Source organism: Cibotium barometz, chromosome 12, assembly GCF_041138505.1.
Source record: "Cibotium barometz isolate CiBa-2024 chromosome 12, ASM4113850v1, whole genome shotgun sequence".
NCBI lineage: Eukaryota > Viridiplantae > Streptophyta > Polypodiopsida > Cyatheales > Cibotiaceae > Cibotium > Cibotium barometz.
Window position 1 is genome coordinate 53362691 of NC_141057.1, and position 23078 is coordinate 53385768.

Here is a 23078-nt window from a genome sequence, read left to right on the forward strand (position 1 = left end):
AGTGATGTTTGTGGTCCCATGCAAACTCCATCATTTGGAAACTACCTTTACTTCGTGACTTTCATTGATGATTTTACCAGGCATGCATGGGTATATCCTTTGAAGGCAAAGTCCGAAGTGTTTTTGTGCTTCAAACAGTTTTTGGTTATGGCTGAAAATGTGTCAGAAAGTAAGATGGGCACCCTCCGTTCAGATCGAGGGGGGGAGTATATGTCTTCAGAATTTAATGCATTTCTGGCTGAGCGTGGGATAAAACACCAATGTACAGTGCCGTATACACCACAGCAAAATGGTGTGGCTGAGAGAAAAAACAGGTCTCTCATGGAAATGGCAAGATGTATGGTTAAGAGTCAAAGTCTACCACATGGTTTTTGGCTTGAGGCTGTCATGTGTGCCACTTATGTACTAAACAGGTGTCCCACCAAAGCATTACAGGTTGTCACTCCATATGAGGCTTGGCATGGCCGCAAGCCATCTGTTGGCCATTTACGTGTTTTTGGTTGCCTGGCATATGCATTAGTGCCTGTGCAACATCGCAGAAAATTGGATGACAAAGCTGTCAAATGTATTTTTGTTGGATATAGTGCTGAGAGCAAAGGCTATCGTTTGTATCATCCACAGACAAAGCGCATTTTGGTTAGCCGTGATGTTGTATTTGTGGAAGATGCAGTTCAGCCCTTGGTTTCATGTACTAAGGAGACAGATATCAGCTCACGTGATGTCTATGATACATTGTTGCCTCTTTTCAGTGGTGCACAGTCAAGTGCAATACCTCATGAGGCAGTTTTTCAGCCTATGCAGGTTTTAAATGATGGCACAGATCAGCCTATATCTGATGCAGATGTGCATGATGCACTTGAGGATGAGAGACAAGAGATTGAGGGCTCTAGGAATATGCCTAGATGGCAGGTGCAGACTTTGCGTGACAGCAAGTTGGATGCCCCTTTGTCTAGTCGCACTCGTTCTGGCTCTCATGGTGCCTCTTATGCGTCAGATTGTTATGCATTGGCTGTTTCTAGTATGTGCGATGAAAGTGAGCCTGTTTCATTTGATGAGGCACAAAGTTCAGAAAATTGGATGGCTGCTATGCAAGCAGAATACGATGCTATTATGAAGAATGGTACATGGTCTTTATGTGACTTGCCCCCTGGCAAGAAGGCCATTGGCACTAAGTGGGTATACAAATTGAAGCGTAAGCCTGATGGCACAGTGGATCGCCATAAGGCTAGGCTTGTTGCAAAAGGTTATGCTCAAGAGAAGGGCATTGATTTTGATGAGACTTTTGCTCCCACATGTCGTATGACCACTGTTCGTAGCATCTGTGCATTAGCAGCTCATAATGGTTGGAATGTACATCAGCTGGACATAAAGACTGCGTTCTTAAATGGAGATTTGCATGAGGAGGTGTATGTATCGCAGCCTCGTGGTTTTGTTCAAAGAGGGCAGGAAAACAAAGTGTGCAGGTTAAAAAAGGCTTTATATGGTTTAAAGCAAGCTCCACGAGCTTGGTATGAAAAAATACATGCATATTTGACTGCACATGGGTTTCAGAATAGTCCAACAGAAAGCACTTTGTATGTTAAACGTGTGGATGGTGTACATCTAATCATTGCTCTCTATGTCGATGACATGCTGCTCACAGGACCAAATAAGAGTCATATTGCTGATTTTAAGGCTGATTTGAATGCCTCTTTTGAGATGTCAGATTTGGGGCATTTGCATCATTATTTGGGGATACAATTTAAGCAGTGTGATGGAGGTATTGCTTTGTGTCAGACAAAGTATATTGAAACATTGTTGCGGAGATTTGGCCTTGAAGACTGCAAGCCTATTGCTACTCCAATGGAGACAGGTTTGAAGTTGAGTCTTCATGATGCTGGAGATCACTTTGATGTCACACTCTATCAGACAGCTGTTGGTTGCCTCATTTATGTATGCATTACGAGGCCAGACATTCAGTTTGCAGTCTCACAGGTGAGCAGATTTATGCATAGCCCAGGCATTAAGCATTGGCAGGCAGTGAAGCGTATCTTTCGCTATTTGAGTGGTACTCGGCATCTTGGGTTGTTTTATCCCAAGGGGGGATCATTGCCGCCAGATTTACATGCTTTTTCAGATTCTGACTGGGCTGGTTGTTATGACACACGCGTGTCCACGAGTGGTTTTTGCTTCATGCTTGGAAGCTCATGCATATCATGGTTGAGCAAGAAGCAGCCTACTGTGGCCACTTCTAGTTGTGAAGCTGAGTACAGGGCAGCTTTCACAGCTACGGTTGAGTGTGTGTGGCTCAGACGCCTTATGGCTGATTTGGGTGTTGGGCAGCCATCTGCCACCACCATCTTCACTGACAGTCAGAGCGCATTGGCAGTTGCGCGGAACCCAGTGTTCCATGCTCGTACGAAGCACATTGAGGTGCACTACCATTATGTCAGGGAGAGACTCTCTACAGGAGAGATCAGTTTGGCTTATGTGCCAACACAGGATAACCTTGCAGACCTTTTCACAAAGGCTCTGCCTCGTGAGAAGTTCGAAGCTTTTCGCAAAGCTTTGGGCTTACTCCCTTTTGTGGATTCGTCCACATAGCTAGACACTTCCCTATACATGAGTGCTAGCTCTTGTTCACCGCATCACTCCAGGGGGGATTTGTTACCATATTATAGTAGTGATGTGTGTGAACACACTTAGGACCGCCGGGGCACTTTTTCCCTCACTAGGAGGTTTTTTCCCCCGTGCATTGTATATACGCCCATTATCTTCTAGGGCTTGTTATCTTTCATTTGTGGCACTCATAATACACTACTGTGTTGTGCTCAAGCTTCCTCATCTTCTTGAAGTTGTGTGTGCATTCCTGCAACCCTAATTCCAACACTCAAGTCTATCTTAGAGAAATATTTCAACCCATAGAGTTGATCAAACAACTCGTCCATACGTGGCATAGGGTATTTATTCTTAATCGTGACTTGATTAAGAGCCCGATAATCTATGCACATGCGCATAGAACCATCTTTCTTCTCTACCAGAAGAATCAGTGATGCCCAAGGACTCGAACTAGGGCGAATAAACCCTTTCTCTAAGTATTCGGTCAACTGTTTTTCCACCTCTTGTGCCTCGGAGTGGCTCAACCTATAAGCACGCTTGCTTATTGGTTTGGATCGAGGCATAACTTCGATGCCATGGTCTACTTCCCTTGATGGTGGTAAACCATCTGGAAGCTCTGTAGGAAAGACATCTTGAAATTCCTGCAATAAACTTTTCAAAGCATCTACGTACTTTGTTTTTTAAATCTCTTTTGCCTTGGACTTTGTTGTTTCATCATCACATGCATGCCAAACAGGGTTTTCAGAAAACAGTGGGTCTCTTCCAAGGCTTTGTTTTCCATGTTTGTCTACGCAAACATTACTTTCAGTTTCAGCTACGGAAACAAAATTTACAAGAGGGTAACAAGTGTATACTTGTGCTACCTGGCCGCTGCGGACCGCGTGGCATAACTTGAGCGATGATATAAGTGGTGAAAAGGGGACACTACGGTCTCCCTGTAGGGTGATGATATTACCCCCAGACTCAAACTATAATGTGTTGTGTAAATAACTCCGAACTAGTCTAGGACCGAGGCTATACAACCACTCCGTGCCGAAGTAAACATCTGCTCTAGCCAAATGCATGACCTGGAAGTCAAGCACGACCTCATAGTCCTGCTTGATCAAAGGGACTCCCAAGACCACGGTATTCCATACCTTTTTATCATAACCATTGGCCAAAACAACGATATACTCATGATCACTTGCGGTCTCTTTTAATTTCAACTTCTTGACCAATGAATAGTTCAAAAAGTTATGGCTAGCCCCATCGTCTATAAAGACAGTGACTCTACGGCCACCTATGGTGCCATACATGCGCACCATGTCATGCGGACCAACACTAGGCTGCCACATAGCTGGTGTCACTGAACAAGCGTGACGCTCGTCACAATGACTCACCGTAACCTCTCTGAACTCTCCAGCACTGAGAGGTAGCGTCTGCACCGTGTGCAACTGCCTAGAGGATTTACCATCGCTCTTAGGCACCTTGCCACTAGTGCTTGCTTTTAACTTTGGGCAATTAGCCTTGTTGTGCCCCACTTCATTGCAGTTGAAGCAACGATTTTCCTTTTGCGCTTACAAGTACTGCTCCGTTTTGTGGGTTTCAGAACTTCGTTTTTTCTTGAAGGGTCTTGGTTTTTTAGACCAACGGCCCCCTGACTCCCCTCCGTCCTCTCCCCTGTTTTTTCACTACGGAAACCCTTTCTTTTAAACCCCGACCCCTTTTTTTTAATCCACTGATCTCCCTGCCCCATCTCGCGCACCACGGCGCTTGATGTCATCATAGATTTGCGCATACTTGATGGCCTGAGAGAGGTCCTTAGGCTGCAAGGGCTCTACATACTCAAGATAATCATTTGTTAGGCCTCGTTTGAAGCCCCTCAATGTTTGGAATGCATCGATTCCCTTCAACTTGAGTATGAGCTCTCTGTAGTCAGAGATGTACTGGGTGAGGGTCTTGTGTTCTATCGAACACTTGTCCCACGCATCCCAACTTCTCTCTTCTTCATTGCCTAGCAAAAACTCCTTTCGAAACATTGTTTCGAAAGCTGCCCAAGTGGTAGGGCGAGTGGTAAGACTCATCCACCACTTGTATGCCTTGCCAGACAATAAGAAACTAGCCTCTACGGGCTGCACATGACTAGGCTGCTTACGCAGCTCATGAATGTCGAACCATTTCGCTAAGAACACATTAACAGAATCCTTATTACACTCTCGTTTCTCGCCGCCAAAACTAGGCAACTTAAAATCTTTAAGTAACGCCGAGGCTGCCTCTACGGGCGACCTTGCAGGCACTGCGGCCTGTCCTTCCGGGACCATGGGTGAGGCTGCGCTGACGCGTGTCGCAGGCGGGCGTCTATCACGAGGAAGAGGAGAAGATGTCGAAATAGCGGACAACACGTCTAGGCGTGTGGAGATGCCCTGCAGCATCGTGACAACGTCATCCTGGACCCTCTGTAAGGTCATCAATTGCGTGTTAACATATCTAAACATCCCACTAGAGCGCTCCGTCTCCGTGAGGATGTCAGCAGGGTCAGTAAGGTATTGGTCAAAGTCGTGGTTTGCCAAGAGGTCATCGTCCCCCTCGGCAACGTCAGTGTCCATATAATCCAGCTCATCGACCGGAGCGGGGTCAGCCAAGTCGGCAGCCTCTACGAGCATGCCAAGGTTAAGGACAGGGTCACGAGACGTGGAAGGCGCCTGCGGGTCACGAGACGTGCCCGGAGAGTGCCCCTCCGAACGGGAGACGGCCTGGCGTCTACGGCCAGCCAACTCGGTCGGGGTAAGGCCCGCAACTGAGGAGAGAAGTCCTGAAAAACCTACCGGACTAGTGGGTGGGGACACACTGGGACGGGTAGACATTTTTATTTACTTGCAATGTAAACAATGCAATAAACCAGAAATACACAATAGAAACATCGGATTATCCCTTGCTGGGATTATCCCTTGCTGGGGTAAGGCCCGCAACTGAGGAGAGAAGTCCTGAAAAACCTACCGGACTAGTGGGTGGGGACACACTGGGACGGGTAGACATTTTTATTTACTTGCAATGTAAACAATGCAATAAACCAGAAATACACAATAGAAACATCGGATTATCCCTCCCCAGCCGAGCCGAGAGAGAGGATCCGTTTGAATTTAGTTTCATTTTTAATAAATTAAAAATGAATAATTAAAATATATAAAAAAAGAAATGATTTTTTTTTCTTTTTCTTCTCCTCTGGTGGCCGCCTGCTTCGTTGGTTGGCTGGCCGTCGCTTGGCTTGGCTGGCCGCGCTGTGGCTGCCGGCTGCTGTGGTGGCCGTCGCTGCCCCTGGCTAGCCGCGCAGGCCGCCGCCTGGGCTGGCTGCGCCTGGTTGGCCTGGCCGCCCGCCGCTGGGCTGGCCTTCCTTTGCACAGCGCAGTTCAGCTTGGAGCCGTATCGCCTGGGCTGGCCTCCCTTTGCACAACGCAGTTTAGCTTGGAGCCGTTTTGCTACGTGAGGTCGTCGCCTCCCCCTTGCACAATAGCCGTCAGCTTGGAGCCGGCATTGCAGCCGTAGCGTTGGGCATCATTCCCGCCCGCATTGCTCCTCGCGTTTCCAAGGCAAGCCCCCCCACGCAGAGTCAGTATGGCGTTTCAGCACGGGTCCTGGGTTGGTCTTCGCCCCCCTTCAAACGACGCACACGCATTGCTTTTAGCAGGTCGTGGGGCTGGCCGCCGCCGCAGGCTCTTCGCCCTCCCCCCACACAGTAGAGAGATAGGCGACTTCTCTCTCTTCCAAACGAAATTTGATTCGCAGACAAGCTTCAACGCAGAGAAAAAAAAAACAAAACGAGATGCTTACCTGCAATTCGTATTGTTGTGTGTGACGGGGAGAGAGAGAGAGAGAGAGAGTTCTTCCCTTCAATTTTGGCCGCCTCACTCCACACACTCCCTTGTGTAGATAAGGATGAGAAGATGAATGGTTGAAAACCATTGAGTGGGCTCCGGTCCCCTGGTCACGCGCGGACCCTGACGACCCAATCGAACCGACGCTCTGATACCAGTGTTAGATACCCGTAACGCCGCTCTACGGGCGTTACCACAGGAGGGGACGGCCTCTGGCTCACCACCCAGCCATAGAGAAAGAATGAGGATTGCCCCTCATCCCCCAGGCTATATAGTGTGTGGCCTGCCATCCACACTAGCCTGGCCGCCCATGCGGAGCGGCCGCCCATGACTCCGCATGGGCGTCCTCTCCCACTGAACCCCGGACATGGCCATCCGGTCTGCCGCCGTCGGTCAGGCGTTACAGCCTACGTGACAAAACATCATCTCTACGACATGGTCCACGTGGCTACCCCCCAGAACATTTCTGACGAGACGAATACAAGGAGGCCCTTGAGTTTTATCAAACCATGAAGCCAGCACTCGAAGTCAAGGATGAGGAAGAGGGCACCACTGACACTGCCAAGGACAAAGATGATGATGATGCGTCCGATAGCAAAGACTTGTTCAAAAGAACCCCCACCATCAGGAACTGCAGGTGGTCTCGACTTAGCTTCACATGGCCCCTTTACAGCTGCATCAGGATCTTCCACCAAAGGCAAGAAAGAACACGCCTCAACACCCTTTCCCCTCTTTCGTTGCACGTGCTTCAAGATCTTCCACCAAACACAAGGAGAAGGAACATGCCTTAACACCCTTCCCCTTGGACCAAGCCTCTAAATCAGCTCCCCGTCTCCTTGCCTCCACTTCACCACATGCCACTCCTCCCTGGATTTTCCCACCTGCCTCTCCAACTCTCACATCACCCCCTCATCTCCTAAGTGGGACCCCACCACAACCTCTCTCGGGAATGTCCTCAACGGACTCACCAAGGCCTCAATGTCACAAGATGGTCTCTCCCAATGTAGGTCTTGGAAGAAGCCAAGATCCTGGCACCCCTCGTCGGAGAACAATAGGCAAATGCACCCCCTGGCCGCCCATTCAACTGGCGTGATCCTCTTGTGAATATTGGACGAGCGTGACGGCAATGTCCAGACCATATCCCTATCGACACTAACACGGTCACTGATCGCCTCAACATAAGCCTTATTAAGTTTTATGTAGGGCATAAATTTAATCACTGGACATGATCTCATCACAAAGAAGACCAGTGAGGATATATACAACCACCACTGGCTAGCGACGCCCTAATCATGCATAATCTTTGTGGTGTTGCCCATACCTTTTCAAGGCAAGGTGTTGGAAAGAATACTGCTATGCCACAAGGTATCTCTAAATTAGCCCCCCTTTATTTCTTGATATAATGTAGATGGGCATGGGACCTCTTCGAGCAAAAGATGGAAAAGAATCCCAAGATGTAGACCACTCCTTGTCCTCCATGAAGAATGGATGCTTCGCACCGTGCGCAAGTTCATCTAGGATTACGATGCAGTGCTAGACCGTGATATGGTCATCACCATCTGCTTTTTTAGGCTCATCATTGTCCTTTTGGTGGAATTTCTCGATTGGCACCACACATATGAAGAACACAATAGGGCATGGCCTTCGGCATCAACAACAAGGGTCCCATACTTCGCCAAATACTTGGCTACTACAAGTACGTACAGTGGATGTAAGGCTGTTATATCCTCACTTTTGAAGATATGCGCAAAATCGCCTTTTGGACATCCTACAAAGCCTTCCCTTGAACCACCCTAGTCTCGCTTTAACTTCTATTAGAACTTCAACGGCTTCTACCACTAGGCTCTCATGGAGCTTCACTACCAATTTCAAGAACTAAACCATGATTAGGCAGGGAGATATATTAATCACATTGGCTAACGTTGCTCCACATGGTACGACAACTTCTTCAAGCCATATTTTTGTACCACTCAATGTGCTTCATGTAAAACGATTACGGGAAATCTCTAACTTGTGTAATGTTGAAAGATAGTCAAACACCGAGCTTACGACTTGTGTAATGCCGGTGATATACATTTAGGCTAGGAAATTAGCCTAGACTAGCTTATTGGGCCCCCGGACATTAGTTGGGTGGTGGTTGAGCGTTCATTAGGACATTTTGGCGGTCATTCGTAGGGCCTTGTAAGAAAATCATCGATTCTTATTCTCTCTAGAAAAAATCTTGAAATGTTAAAATAAAGAGAATGTAAAAGTCATAAAAGTGTAGTCTCTGAGCCAGAGAGGTAAATTTTCTCCTAGACGACCGTCTTAAAGTTCGTTGGAACAAAAGACAAATACAAGCCTTCTTCACCACAGCCAGTCATATTCTTTCACTTTGCCACTCCAATGGAGAACAACCATGTACACACTCATTCTATTGAAGAGTCTAATCATGAAAGCATTAAGAGAAAGTACCATCTGCACATTGATCTAGATAGTATGTATGCGCCCATTCAAGAACGCAAAAGTGGACAACTCTTGCTCTCATCAAATGTCAAAGATTATATGAGGTTGTCGGGGAAGCAACACGTAGACCTTTGGTGTGATGGCTCTATCTATCCTATTGACCCCCATACTGCTTCAAGTCCTCCCTTTTCAAATCCCACAACTCTTACGTTTTGCAGGTGATAGCACCAAAGGCTTACTAGGATATTGCAAGTCAGTTTCTTACATGCAAGAAAGAGAGACATTATTCACAACACTTAACAAATGAGCTTCTTGGCTTGTCTGGTGAATGCAAGACACAGAAAATTAGATTGGAAGAACAAGAATGTCAAATCAACAAACTAAGAAGTGACCTCCCCAAATATAGAGAAAAAGACAAATCATTGAATCGTGCATACGAAAAAGAAAGCTCAAACTTCGAGAACTTGAGGCTCGGTTCTGGAGGCTTGAAGAAAAGAATCCAAGCCATAAGGTAAGATTGCACTCAATACATTCCCATTTAAATGTCTATTTATTGCTGCGACACAATCGACGTTGAACATCTCAAGAGCTGATGAGGGGTATATCATGGCGACCTCCCTCCTTAATAGTCTCCTCATCAACTCCTGAGAACTACGAACAATAGTGTTACCCTACCATTTGCAAGGACCGTTTCACCCCCTCCCCCTTTGCATTTCAAGACCTCACACGAAGCTTGGACAACTTGCATGAAACAACCTTTTTCACTTGAGGAGCCTCTATATGCTCCCTCGAGGAGCATGCAAAAGAGCCCATACAAGCGAACATGCCTCTAATCGGATCGAATCAAATCCGGCTAAATTAAAACCATAATTACTCCCTGCCCAATCCCATGCTGATGTGGTGAGGGTATCCACCGCACATAATTCATGGGCAGACAATCTCCCCCACTCATACATGGGCGGGTGGGGTATGTGTAACGGGCCTTAGATGCTGAGCTTTCATGCCGACTTTCATCATACTGAGGTTCAATTAAATATTAATTAAAACCGTTTTGGTGCCTTCTTTAACGTGGCCAACAAAAGACACAAACTATGGAGCATAAACATCAGACCAGAGTTTCAGTAAACATAGGTCAAAGTTTGATTCAAAAGTGCATATCAGACTCTGTAAGAGGGAGTCAACATTTTTTTGTTAAGGTTACCTCACTATGTTATGTTCGTTAATACTGCTGCTGTTAGTATCGAACCTAACCTCGTTATCAGAATTTCTTCCGTTGAGTTCCACAACGCCAACAAATTCGCAAACCTTCGGTAGCTTACGCGTGATATTCTCCTTTAATTCTCATAGAACATAGACTTGTGTGAACATTACGATTTTACCTTCATCGGAGATGAAGCTTGCCAATGGAAAAACCCAGATCCGTCACAAGAACACATTCGGTAGAATCGATAGTATCCCAACGATTACCCAATTAACGCCTTCCTTGACGACCAGTAAAGTAAGCAGCCAATTTACATAGATTAAAAACATCGAAAATGACGACGGAAGAGTCATCAAAGAACGATGGAATAAGGTTAAGAAAGCGTCTTATATAGTAAGGTAGCTACTACAAGAAGGCCAGGCCCGCAGCAGGGAAGACCGCCATACATAGGATCTTCTCTCACAGAACCCTAAACAGAGTCTGTGGTTCAACAAGTACGACCAGACGCTAAGAAAGAAAAAACAAAGCATAGAAACGAGAGATGCACATACATACAGCATCCCTACTTTGCCTTTCCCAGAACAGAGGCAAATCAAAAGCCACCACGGAGACGAAGGACAAGATGCAAGGTAGACTCCTTCTGGATGTTATAATCCGCAAGGGTGCGCCCGTCCTCCAGTTGCTTTCCAGCAAAGATCAAGCGTTGCTGGTCAGGCGGTATGCCCTCCTTGTCCTGGATCTTCGTCTTCACGTTGTCGATGGTGTCGGAGCTCTCCACCTCCAGAGTAATGGTCTTACCAGTTAGAGTCTTGACAAAGATCTGCATCCCGCCGCGGAGACGCAGGACCAGGTGGAGGGTGGACTCTTTCTGGATGTTGTAGTCAGCCAGAGTCCGCCCATCTTCAAGCTGCTTACCAGCAAAGATGAGCCTTTGCTGGTCTGGAGGGATGCCCTCCTTGTCCTGAATCTTGGTCTTAACGTTGTCGATGGTGTCGGAGCTCTCCACTTCCAGCGTGATGGTCTTACCGGTGAGGGTCTTGACGAAGATCTGCATACCTCCACGCAGGCGGAGGACGAGGTGGAGGGTGGACTCCTTCTGGATGTTGTAGTCGGCGAGGGTGCGGCCGTCTTCGAGCTGCTTACCGGCGAAGATGAGGCGCTGCTGGTCGGGAGGAATGCCTTCCTTGTCCTGGATCTTGGCCTTGACGTTGTCGACGGTGTCGGAGCTCTCCACCTCGAGGGTGATGGTCTTGCCGGTAAGCGTCTTGACGAAAATCTGCATGATGATGGATGGATGGAAGGAAGGGGCTAGGGTTTGCAGGCAGGAAGATAGAGATGCGACGGTTGTATGTAGTGGTGAAATGGATGGGAAAGGGCTGTGGCCGCCTTATTATAGGCGGCCGGCCTTATTGGCAGCGGGTCTTTCTAGAAGTCCGTTCTGGAAAGACCTAGCGAGTCCCAAATTTGGATTTTCCAGAAATAGGTTTCATAATTTTGGTCCCTATATATATATATATATATATATAATAGTCTAGCCTTAAAAGTATTTTCTCACAGGTCTCACGTAAACAAACTATTAAAAAGGGTATGGTTGAAGTTTTTAAAGTCTAATGCCTACCCCCACCTTCTTGTTGTGTTGTGCCCTTTTATCTTGCTCTTGAAACTCCTTGTTTCTCGACTCTTCTTTCTTCTTTTAATCATTCGCCTTATGCTCCTTCAAATAATGAGCTAACCACACGAATGCCAATACAACAAAAGGGCTCTAATGAGTGGCTAATGATTCAATTGCAACAACTCGCCAATGGCTCCTCCATGGTTGGCTCCATGGTTGCATTATCTTGAAAACTTAGATGGTTACTCCAATATGAGCATGGGCATGGAAGATCAAGAGACATAAACCCACTATGGGTATTTAGGACAGCTTACAAGGACTCACACCATTTAGCATGATGTGTGGGCTGGAAGCTACCTCTTCCAAGCACTAGAATCTCTCATAATGACGATGTCCCTATCAGAGATACCTCATGGAGCTTCACCAACACAAAGATTGCTTGATTAATGCATCACAAAGACATGGACACGATGCCTCTCAAACCTCTACCTTTCATGCCTGTATCATGAGCTTCTTTGCCCTTTGTCAGGAGAGCAGACCATATAGGTCTAGTGGGGCCTCATCCACCATACAGGTCTAGCAAAGGAACAAGGATAGTCATCAAGTGGTCTTCTTTATTCTTTACCCAGTTTGAATGGTAAGTGGACCCACATTTCTATGGATGAGGCCCCACATTTCCATCATGGGGCCTCATCCACCATACAGGTCAAATAAGGATAGTCATCAAGTTGTCTACTTTATTCTTTACCCATTCCAGATGGTAAGTGGACCCACATTTCTATGGATTTCATTACGAGGCTTGTCGAAGCACAGATGGTATTAAACATTTGTTGTGGGGTTGACTATTGAGTGTGTAACATTCCTTGAGCTTCACAAAAGAATAACACATCCCATGTTATTCTTTTGTAACACTAAATATTCTCACCTAGGCTAATCAAAGGTTTTCTCCATCATAAATAGCACTCACATAAATTGACAAATCATAGATAAGTTCAGTAGACAAAACTACCCACTTTGGAAATGGAGAATGTATATGATATTAGAAGAGAACATATTGTGGGAACTAGTCATTTGAGAAGAAATTATACAATGTATGGAAGAAGAAAAGGCATTGATGTTGTGTTTTCCAACAAAGGGGGCCTCCCCAATGCATCCTGCATATATCTTTTGATCTTCCTAAGCCAGGGAATTACACCACCACAAGTGAAGTTTGATATGTTTGAATTATAAAGGAAGAATAAGGCATGCTCTATGAGGAAAATAGCTAACATGAAAAAAAAAAGATTATGAAATTGACAATGAGAGGGGGAGATAATGTAAAATATATATTTAACCATCTATGAGCAATTGGTGGTGAACCAATACCAAAATTAAAATTGCAATAATGATCTTAAATTATCTTGAATAGCTTAAGAACTATTCAATAGCAATGCACTCAATCAAAGAGCTAAATAAGATAAAACATAAAGAAAAGGCCTTCTTTGTGAAAACAATTAACTTATATAAGGGATAAAACAAAACAAAGGGAGTAGCAAGTCAATAATACTATAGGCATCAAGATAAGCAAAACCACTTGCATATTGTTACTATTATAAGGGCAAGGGCACTTTATAGAGGATGTGTAAAGAAAACAAGAGGAGTGTGTCAACACGAGCAAAACATATTTATATGAAATATACATTTGAGCACAATGTAACACTCATGGCATAAGTGTAAGAAACACAAGATAAAGAAAATTATCACACACATTATAAATAGATTTAATTGCAAGAAACCACATGTGCAATAATTAACAAGAGGAGAATGTCAACACAAGCAAAAATTCTTTATATGCATTTAAGCACAATGTAACACTCATTGGCATAAGTGTAAGAAACACAAGATAAATATAATTTATCACACACATGATACATAGATTTAATTACAAGAAACCACATGTGCAATAATCAATAATTTTATACCTTTCCAAGATCCATAAAGCATATCTCAATCTCTCACTCTCCACAACTAGCTATTCATGAGATAAGATTTATGCAAGTATCAAGCTCTCAACATGAGCGCATGCACACACACACTCACATGAAGATGATGCTTCGATATAGCCCATAGAGTTTGGAGAAATAACATTGAAATAGGAACTAAATTTAAGGTAATGACTAAGAGTATGTTACAACCCATAGAGTTTGGAGAAATCAACATTAAAATAGGAAAAGTAAATGTAAGGTAATGACTAAGAGTGTGTTACAACCCATAGAGATTGGAGAAATCACCATTGAAATAGGAACTAAATATAAGGCAATGACTAAGAGCGTGTTACAAGTACCCTAAATTGCTAAAAACCTATTATTTAAGCCACGACCGTTGACTCATAATTAACAGTTTATTTCCAAAAGGACATGTGCAAGATCAATAAAGATGAACATATTCTATTGGAAGAAACTAAAGAAGGAGGGCTTTACAAGTATACTTCTTTATAGCATATACCATGGTTTACATTAGAGACCACTTGTATGGTTGTTCCCCCCCCCGGCCCTGTATGAGATAGCCTTCTCCTCACAGAGCGGCCACCTGGAGGAGAAGGCTCTCTTCCCCTTTGATGATGTATCTTTAGCATACCAATTCCAAAGTTGTCAGAGAATATGGATTTAGAACCTACTCTTCAGGATATGTCACATGAGGGGGCTTTGACAAAATCTTAAAAAGGTTCACCATGGCCTCCCTTTTTTAATCTTGCAAAATGGGAATTGGAATTTTCCCTAACTCCCTAATATGGTGTTGTTGGCAATTCACAAGTTATCAAAAGGTTGGCAATCATAGGTTATTAAAAGGTTGGCAATCATAGGTTATTAAAAGGTAGGTTATTAAAAGCTCAACATACGTAAGTGCCTAGCCTATCCTTTGAAGTTGTTCCTAGTGTTGTATCTACAGAGAGATTTGTAAGTAGATGGAGAAGTAGAAAGCACAAAATTCCTACTTCTTCAACACAGAATATCTTGTCTACCCGGACCATTTAGAGCTTGATGATCATAATGATCTTGATGACCTAATGTGATGAAAATAAAAAATGGGCATTATGCTCAATGAGCATAATGATCTTGAAGACCTGTTGATAAAAATATAAAATGGGCCAGCATTGAAGAAGGATAAGGATTAAGAGGGGGGTGATAAGAAGAAGGGCCTAGATAAGCCCAACAAGAATGATGAAGATGATGACTCAAAGAAGGATGGGAGTGATAAGCAACAATCAAGACCCAAGGATTGACTGCAAGCCAGACTAGGCAAAGAATAGCCCAAGGAAGAACACTCACAAAAAGACAAAGGCAAAGGAAAAGTGGAGGAAGGCATTAAGAAATTTCCAGAGCTGCATGCAGATATCTCTCAACTGCCAAACCCATCGGTAGGCAGAGGTTCCAAACCAAACCCAATGAGGACCCAATGGTGGTAGGGTGACAAGATCCAAACCCAATGAGGACCCATGGACTCAACCACCAAACCCATTGGTGGTGGGCAAAGGATCCAACTACAGATAACCAAACCCAATGAGGACTCATGGACCACTAGAATCTCCCTCCAGCTAAATGGGATCAAGAACCCCTCGGAGGAGGATGTTTACAATATACCACCAAATGATGTTAGTTTACTAAGGTAGAACAACATCACCAGATATAACAAGCTTATTTATGCAATTGTTATCCACCAATAGAGGTGACCTCGCACATCTACAGCATAGACATGCCCATACTAAAAGCTTATCTAGCGGCCTGATGGAAGGAATGGCAAGAGAATAATCGAGAACACTTAAGGGTTTGATTCACATGACCCTTAAAGGACAATTTCTACACTCCGGGCACCATATATAATTAGCCAAAGTGGCAGCTCTCCCATGGTTCTGCAAGGCCTGCCTTTACAGGGATATGCATAGACATGCCCTAACTGCCCAAAGGATAGATCCTTAGTATATGCCAATTCTCGGATCTTTAGCTGGAATATGTATTCAAAAATGTTAAAGTACAATAAATATCTGGTGAATTTTCCAAAGTTGCCACATAGGGAGCAACTAGATGAAGACTGGATGTGGATAGTCATTTAACTCTTCTTGGAAAAACATCAAAATTCAGAAGACTTCCACGTGCAGATGTCCTATAAAATTTTTATAACCCTTCTAATCTGCCTCGAGAATTTCGAAGATATAAAGCATGACAAACATAGTATATGGCCAAAGGCTCATCTTTGTAATGAAAGCTAGCCATATAAGGCTTTTTTATGTAATGAGAACATGTTTTTGGCATCCCATAAGTGTGGGCAATCGAGCAAAGCCCCAATTGTCTAGAAGTGACTTATGGGAGTGTGTAAAGGGATTCTTGGTAATACAATCTACGTTGAGCTCTATCTTGGAGAGCTTATCTACTTGCTTGTCTTGTGATTTCATATCTTTTCATACTTCCATATCTTATATGTTCATGGTGGCTATGAGTCTTGTTAGCTTGCTTACATGAGAGACAGTGTAGGTGGAGAGAAACCTTTCTAGCTTCCCTCTCTTGTGAGTTTGGATTGCAATGAGTCTAAGCAATTGGATTGGTAGAGCTTGAGGGTTGACACCCCTTGAGGATTCCATTCCCTCGATCAATATGCTTTCATGCTTTAGACGGGCTCATACTTCTGGTGTAGACAATGCTTGTTGTTGTGAAGCTACAACTTTCCTAAACACACCTTAATGTGCTTCGTCCTAGAATGATACAACGGGTTACTTGCCCAAAATTGTATGTTGCTTGTGTTGACACAATAAATGACAATAGCCCTATCCATGGGCTCACCCATATCTACCAGTAGCTTTCGTAACCAAGCTACCTCACATACTTCTATAGCAACACCCCTGTACTCAACTTATGTACTCGACAAAGAAACCATTGCTTCTTGATGCTCAGCTAACAACAACACTCCCAAAAGAAAACATAAAGCCGCTAATAGATCTCTTGTCTCTAAGACACTATGAGTCACTAATAGATCTCTTGTCTGAGACACCTACGAGCCCAATTTGCATCTGAGACACCTACGAGCCCAATTTTCATCTGTATATCCATGTACATGTATTTATACTCCAGCCCCATAGAAAATTCCATAGGGTATTATGGACTTTATGTACCTGAGTATCCTCCTAGCCGCATCCGAGTGTGTCTTCCTCCTCGGGGCCTACATAAACTGACTCACCAACCCAACATCATAGGTCAAATATGGTTTGGTGATAGTTGTGTAAATGAAACTCCCGACAATGTGCCTATTCATAGTAGGGTCCTCCAAAAGGTTATATGTATCTAGATGCAGCCGACTTTTTGTTCCAATAGCACTGAGATTAGCTTACAACCTATTATCCCCCATACTTGGACAACATGTCCAAATTATACAGCCTTGGAGATAAAGGTATAGCAACACGCACACATAGATGCAACAAGCAAGGAGAGATAAAGAGAAGCACAACACTCAAAGTAGATTTATGAGAATGAGTGAAGTTACATGATAAGGTATACACGCTTGGGACAAAAAAGCCTATTATGAGTCTATGTCCAAACATTGCTACCATATAAATGGCTACAAAACCCCCCTATAGTGATGATGTGAAATAGATCATGTGGCTGGTCAATTCCTAAATGGCAATAAGACCTTGAAAAGCTTCAAAATTTTCTCGTGAGAGAGAGCCTTCATGAACATGCCTACTACCACATTGAGAGTATGTAGAGACATAAGCTAGACTAACCTCTCCTACAATGAGCCTCTCCCATGACATAATGATAATGCAGCTCAATGTGCTTTGTACAAGCATGAAAAACTAGGTTCCTTGTAATGGTTTAATACAGCTCAATGTTCTTTATACGAGCATAAAACACTAGGTTCCTTGTAATGGTTAATGCACTTTAGCTGTCAATGAAGATGGAGGTGACTGTCCAACACCAAGATCTGCCAAAAGGGGTTTGAGTCATATAGACTTCATAGTCACTATAAAATTTGTCATGTGCTTCATAGCCTGAAGTGGTCACTACTGTCATTAATATAAAAGTTTCCATGTGCTTCATAGCTCAAAGTGGTCACTACTATCGCGGTTGTTTCTTATTGAGTCATGATATATATGAATCACCAAGATGAAAGAAAAAGCCACTAGTGGACACTTGTGTGTCATAACATCCAATCAAAGTAACTAAAAGCATGTAGCCGAATATCACCCTCAACATAGAAGAGGCCAAGGGACTGAGTGTCCTGTAAGTATCAAAATACTTGCTTGGTAGCCTGCCAATGCTTATTTCCTGGACTATGCATAAACATGCTCAACTGGGAGACCCTAAACTGAATGTCTAGCCTTGTATTACATAGGTAAATGAGGCACCACAAGGTAAGATACATAAACCTCCTCATGCGAATCAACATTCAAGAAGGCAGTCTTGATATCCGTCCAACCATGATGTGATGTTACCAATGTAGTAATACATTTGATTATAGTCATACAAGGCGTGGGTGCAAAGGTCTCATCATAATCTATGACGTTCTCTTTGCAACAATAAGCCTTGCCTTGTAGAGCGGTCAATGCTACCATTAGCTTTATGCTTAAGCTTATAAAGCCACTTTGTACCAATGACCTTTTTACCATAAGATAAATTTGCCAAATACCAAGTGTCATTTTTGAGGATTAAGTCATACTCATCCTGCTCATCTTGCATGGCTTGCACCCAATGATCTTACACCTCCTCAAAGGAAACATGTTTCTCTTTATTGCATATACTAGCAATGAGAGCATAATCTAAAAAGAATAAGATGCATGATGAGAACCTGCATGTATCTTGCTAGTAGGCAAAGGAATAGCTAATTTGTTATCTCACAATGTTTGCACTATCCATCTTGGCATACTCTTGGATACATGTATAGCATAATTTCCTCATCAATAGACTGATTTGTGGGCTAAAATTTGAGCTAATTTTCAACCGATATGGGTTGATTTTTAGTCGGTATGGGTTGATTTGTCGTACCTTGTTGAGCATTCACATATGGCTACTGGCATGGTACAAAGGTAGGAGTGTATCAAAGATGTCCTATGAGCATACATTATATTACCTATTTTTTATATGAAAGCATGGGCTGAACTAAGTTCTCAACAAAGATAGCATCTCTACTCACCAAAACCCACTAAGTCTATACCATTTGCTTTTTGAGTTGTATCTCACAAAAATGCATTTTACCGCCTTATCATAGCTTATTGTGTTGTTGCTTAGGCACAAGAGCATAACCAAGATAACCAAAAACACGTAAATGAGACACAGAGGGATTTCTACCATTCTAAGCTTCACAAGGGGTAATTGTTTAGGCCTTGGTGGGGCATGTGTTAGGTGTACATTAATGATTCTGGTGAGTAGCAATCTTGCACCAAGGCATTGCCCTCCCAAGGTTAAGAGCTTCTCAATTTCTCTGCAAAATTCTGCAGGCATTTATCTCTTTGAATGTTATGTATAGCTTAAGTAACACCCTTTAATCCACCTATGTGAATTTATTTAGTTTAGAAAGTGCAGATGGCCTTTTTGTGCTTTATTAGCTATGGTATCTAGTTTATAGAAGGAGAAGTAACTACATATGGTCTTTTTAGCTTTATTAGATATGGTAGCTTCACATCTGTCCAAAGTAAGGTTTGTTAATCTTAGCTTGCCCAAACATCACCACCTACTTGACCTCCAAATCATTGTGTTTGACCCATGCGTGCCCCACTTTTGGCAAGTTAAGTGCATTTTGGATGGTTTCCATTGGAAGCCTGAGGATGACTTGTTGTTTGCCTTGGTGTTGGACTGAATCTACATGTGAAACACCTTGGTAATCCTATCGTACAAGTTCATGGCTTGGAATCAATGAAGGTTAGCCATCCCCCATGACTGCATCCTAAAAAAATCAAGTAGTCCCCCTTTTGGAGTAGCTAGCTAGCATTAGCGTTTTTTAGTACCAAATTATGGCATTCTACATAGGGGATAATGTTTATCTATGTGGGAAATCCAACTTTGGTTTTGAAGTATCCTATCTTGTCTCTGATGATATGGTATGGATATAGGGGACTACAGGTTCTTTTGTGATGGGTGCCTTAGTCTTTCTACTCTTTCTAAATTTGGTGGTGATTCCTAAGACTGACATAGATGCAAGTTGTTATGCAAATCTACATCTTTGTGTGTAAAGGCAATCTTTATATATGCAAGCTTGTATATGCATTTAGGCATACATTCTAGGCATTACCATTGACGACACACATTCATTCACTTCAGGGTTTACCGTTGTGATTGATGCCCAAAAAGCGTAATGACTACATGCATACGTTCACTGTGTCTTTATATATGCAAGCTTGTATATGCATTTAGGCATACATTCTAGGCATTACCATTGACGACACACATTCATTCACTTCAGGGTTTACCGTCTTGATGCCCAAAAAGCGTAATGACCACATGCATGCGTTCACTGTGTCTTGGCCACCCACCCAAAAAACATGACACTAAAAAATCTCATTTTGTTTGCATGTAAGGGTATGTAGGCTTTCTAGGCAAAATTTGGCAGAATTTCCTCTATGGGGTTTAGGGTTTACTGTCTTGATGCTTGAAAAGCATAATGATTATATGCATGCATTCACTTTTAGGGTTTACTGTCTCAGCCGCTCACCCAGAAAACGTAATGACATTAAAAAACCTGATTTTGCTTGCATCCATGCAAGGGCCTGTAGGCTTTCTAGGAAAATTTTGACAGAATTTTCTGTATAGGGTTGGCCCCTTGTCAATTTAGTAAAAAATATTTAGGCATGTGTACATACATTCCATGCACTAAACCCTAGGCATGCAATGGGAAAATTCTAGTCGTGGGAGTTATGTGATGGGTTTCTATGTGTAAATAGGTTTGCAATTAGGGTTTGCTTTTTCTCGTGAGAAATAACTTGGAAAATCAATGCAATCCAAAATTATGTAGATTATTGCTACTCGTTTATGCAGGTCATCTCAATAAGCGTAGATTCCCTAGGCATGGTTGTGCTAATTTGCAGGGTGCACATGCGCGTGGAGGTCACTATTAATCCCATTTTGGATTAACAGATATGCTCCTCTAATTGAGGAAATTAATAAGTGTCATGTAAAGGCACTATAAAAGTTGTACATTTTGAGATACTGGCCACCCAAGGCCTTAGTTAGGGTGTCGAAGTGTGAATAAGGGCCAGTTGTATAAAAGACAAATTCTCATAATGAAAAGACACAATCCCCCTTTGTGCTATGAGAACTCTTGCTTTGTCTTGCGTGAGAGAGAGAGAGGGAGAGAGAGAGAGAGAGAGAGAGAGAGAGAGAGAGAGAGAGTGTGTGTGTGTACTCTAGTGCATGTTCCTTTTCTATGCATGTGTGTGTGGAAGAGTGAGAGGTAGATTGCCTTGCATTGTGGTGTGAGCGACATTGCGGTGATAGCGTGGAGGTGGAGATTGGAGTGGAGCTTCCAAAAGCGAGCTTGGAGAGCTCAAAGGACATGAGATTGAAGCATTAGTAATAAGTACCCAACGATGGTTGTTTTCTATTGCCTATTCAGATTATGAATGGGTAGAGTTCCCTCTTGGGAGGTGCGGTGGCCCATAACGTTTTTGGTGCCGCTGCACGGGAAACACCATTGTTTCTTCCATCCTCTTAGACATCCAGCTCCCATTATGCAAGATTCACTATTGCCTTTGCATTTGGAAGGTGCATTGTGAAGAAATTGTGTAGATAAGGTTTGAGTGGTAGAGAAAGAATTACATTAGTTATGGAAAAATCGTGTGTTGGAAGTGTGGGTGAGTACTTGGGAGAACCTAGAGGAAAGCTACACTTAATTTTACATTCAATTTTGCTGTTTTCCATCACCAATTCCTATAGTGTGAGCTAGCTGACACGCAGTGTATTATTTTTTCTAAAAATCACAAAAAACTACAAAAAAAAAAGGAGTCATTGGTTGTGTTCATATCTTGCATTGCATTCCTAATCCTTGGCACAACCTTTCAGGATCAATAGGATAGGGAAATCACCTTCTAAACCATCATTTGGTCGACACAGTTGTTAACATGTGAAAGTGCAGGAAACCGTTCAATGACGTGAAACATAACTTGCTACTTCACGGCGTGAAACACTTTTCGCAATTAGCGTCGAGAATCTCGAGATTAACTTACTGAAATTAGGGTGCCGTATCCTGACACATATGACACAACGAAACAAAAAAATGTTATCTCGTGAAATAGCAACGAAGCACTTCACTACGTGAATGACATTCTATTTCACGGTGTGAAGCATAGTTTGTTTCACGACATGAACTACAATCTACTACTTCATGATGTGAAACATAACTTGCTTCTTCATGAGTTAACCCTTCTCGCGAGAGTGAACCTTTCATGAACTAACACTTCACATGTTAGCAATTCACAAATTAACCCTTCACAGAGACTGCCAATCACGAATTAAGGGTTGTCATACCAGAGATAAGAGAGTACCCTAACTACACCATTGGAGTTTATGCAACTCTGATTAAATTAATTCCAAGCTAAAAACTCAAAACGTGAAACACTGGTTGTCGTAGCGTGAAAAATAGTTCACGACGTGAACAACATTTTGTTTCACGGTGTGAATTGATGCCTGCTACTTCACGACATGAGCCATTTTCTACTATTTCATGGAGATTTCACGGAGATCTACTATTTCACGAGACCAAAAAATACAGTTCGGCAGAAAACCACGTGAAATGGTTGTCGTGATTTCTCTTGTTGAAACACATTCTCATAGAAAACCACGTGAAATGGTTGGAGTAGTGATTTCTCTTGTTGAAACACATTCTCATGCACTTGAGGTCCGAGAAACTCATTGGAGACAACCTTACCCCCGACGACAGTGCATCAAATCACCCGGGTTCTTCGTACCAAAAAAGTGTTGGTTTAGGCCACTCGATGAGCACTCAATTGAGTGTTTTAGCTTGGGGGAATCTAACCACCATAGAAACAAGTAGTGGGGAATCCATGGAAGAAGGGTTAAGATTCTATGGCCTTAGAGAGGAAGAAAAACCCTCTTCTCTGGCGAGGTCCAGCAGAATCTTTGATATGGCTAGGGGATTTTTTGGTCTCCAGCACGACACAGAAGATGAAGTGCAATTTGTGAGCACGGCCCCCTCAACAAGCGCATGACTTGGTCTAAGATCGGATTTACTAACCCAACCTTCTGGCCCTAGGAATGCTAACATAGTGAGGATTAGTGGGATGACCCTGAGGGTTAGAAGGGATAAGGAAAACTCCGCCAGGGCAAGTCAAGTCTTCTTCCCCACATCGAAAGAAATGGAAACAGACTTGAAGAGGGCTGAGGCAGAGCGA

General features: G+C 43.3%; 1 protein-coding gene across 1 annotated transcript; it reads right to left on the reverse strand.

The window, feature by feature from the left end:
- Window positions 1-10443: 10443 nt before the first annotated feature.
- LOC147633579 (polyubiquitin 11-like) lies at window positions 10444-11467 on the reverse strand. Its single transcript, XM_086806696.1, has one exon. It carries the CDS (start codon window positions 11375-11377, stop codon window positions 10688-10690), a length of 690 nt encoding a protein of 229 aa, XP_086662822.1. The 5' UTR covers window positions 11378-11467; the 3' UTR covers window positions 10444-10687.
- Window positions 11468-23078: the final 11611 nt, after the last annotated feature.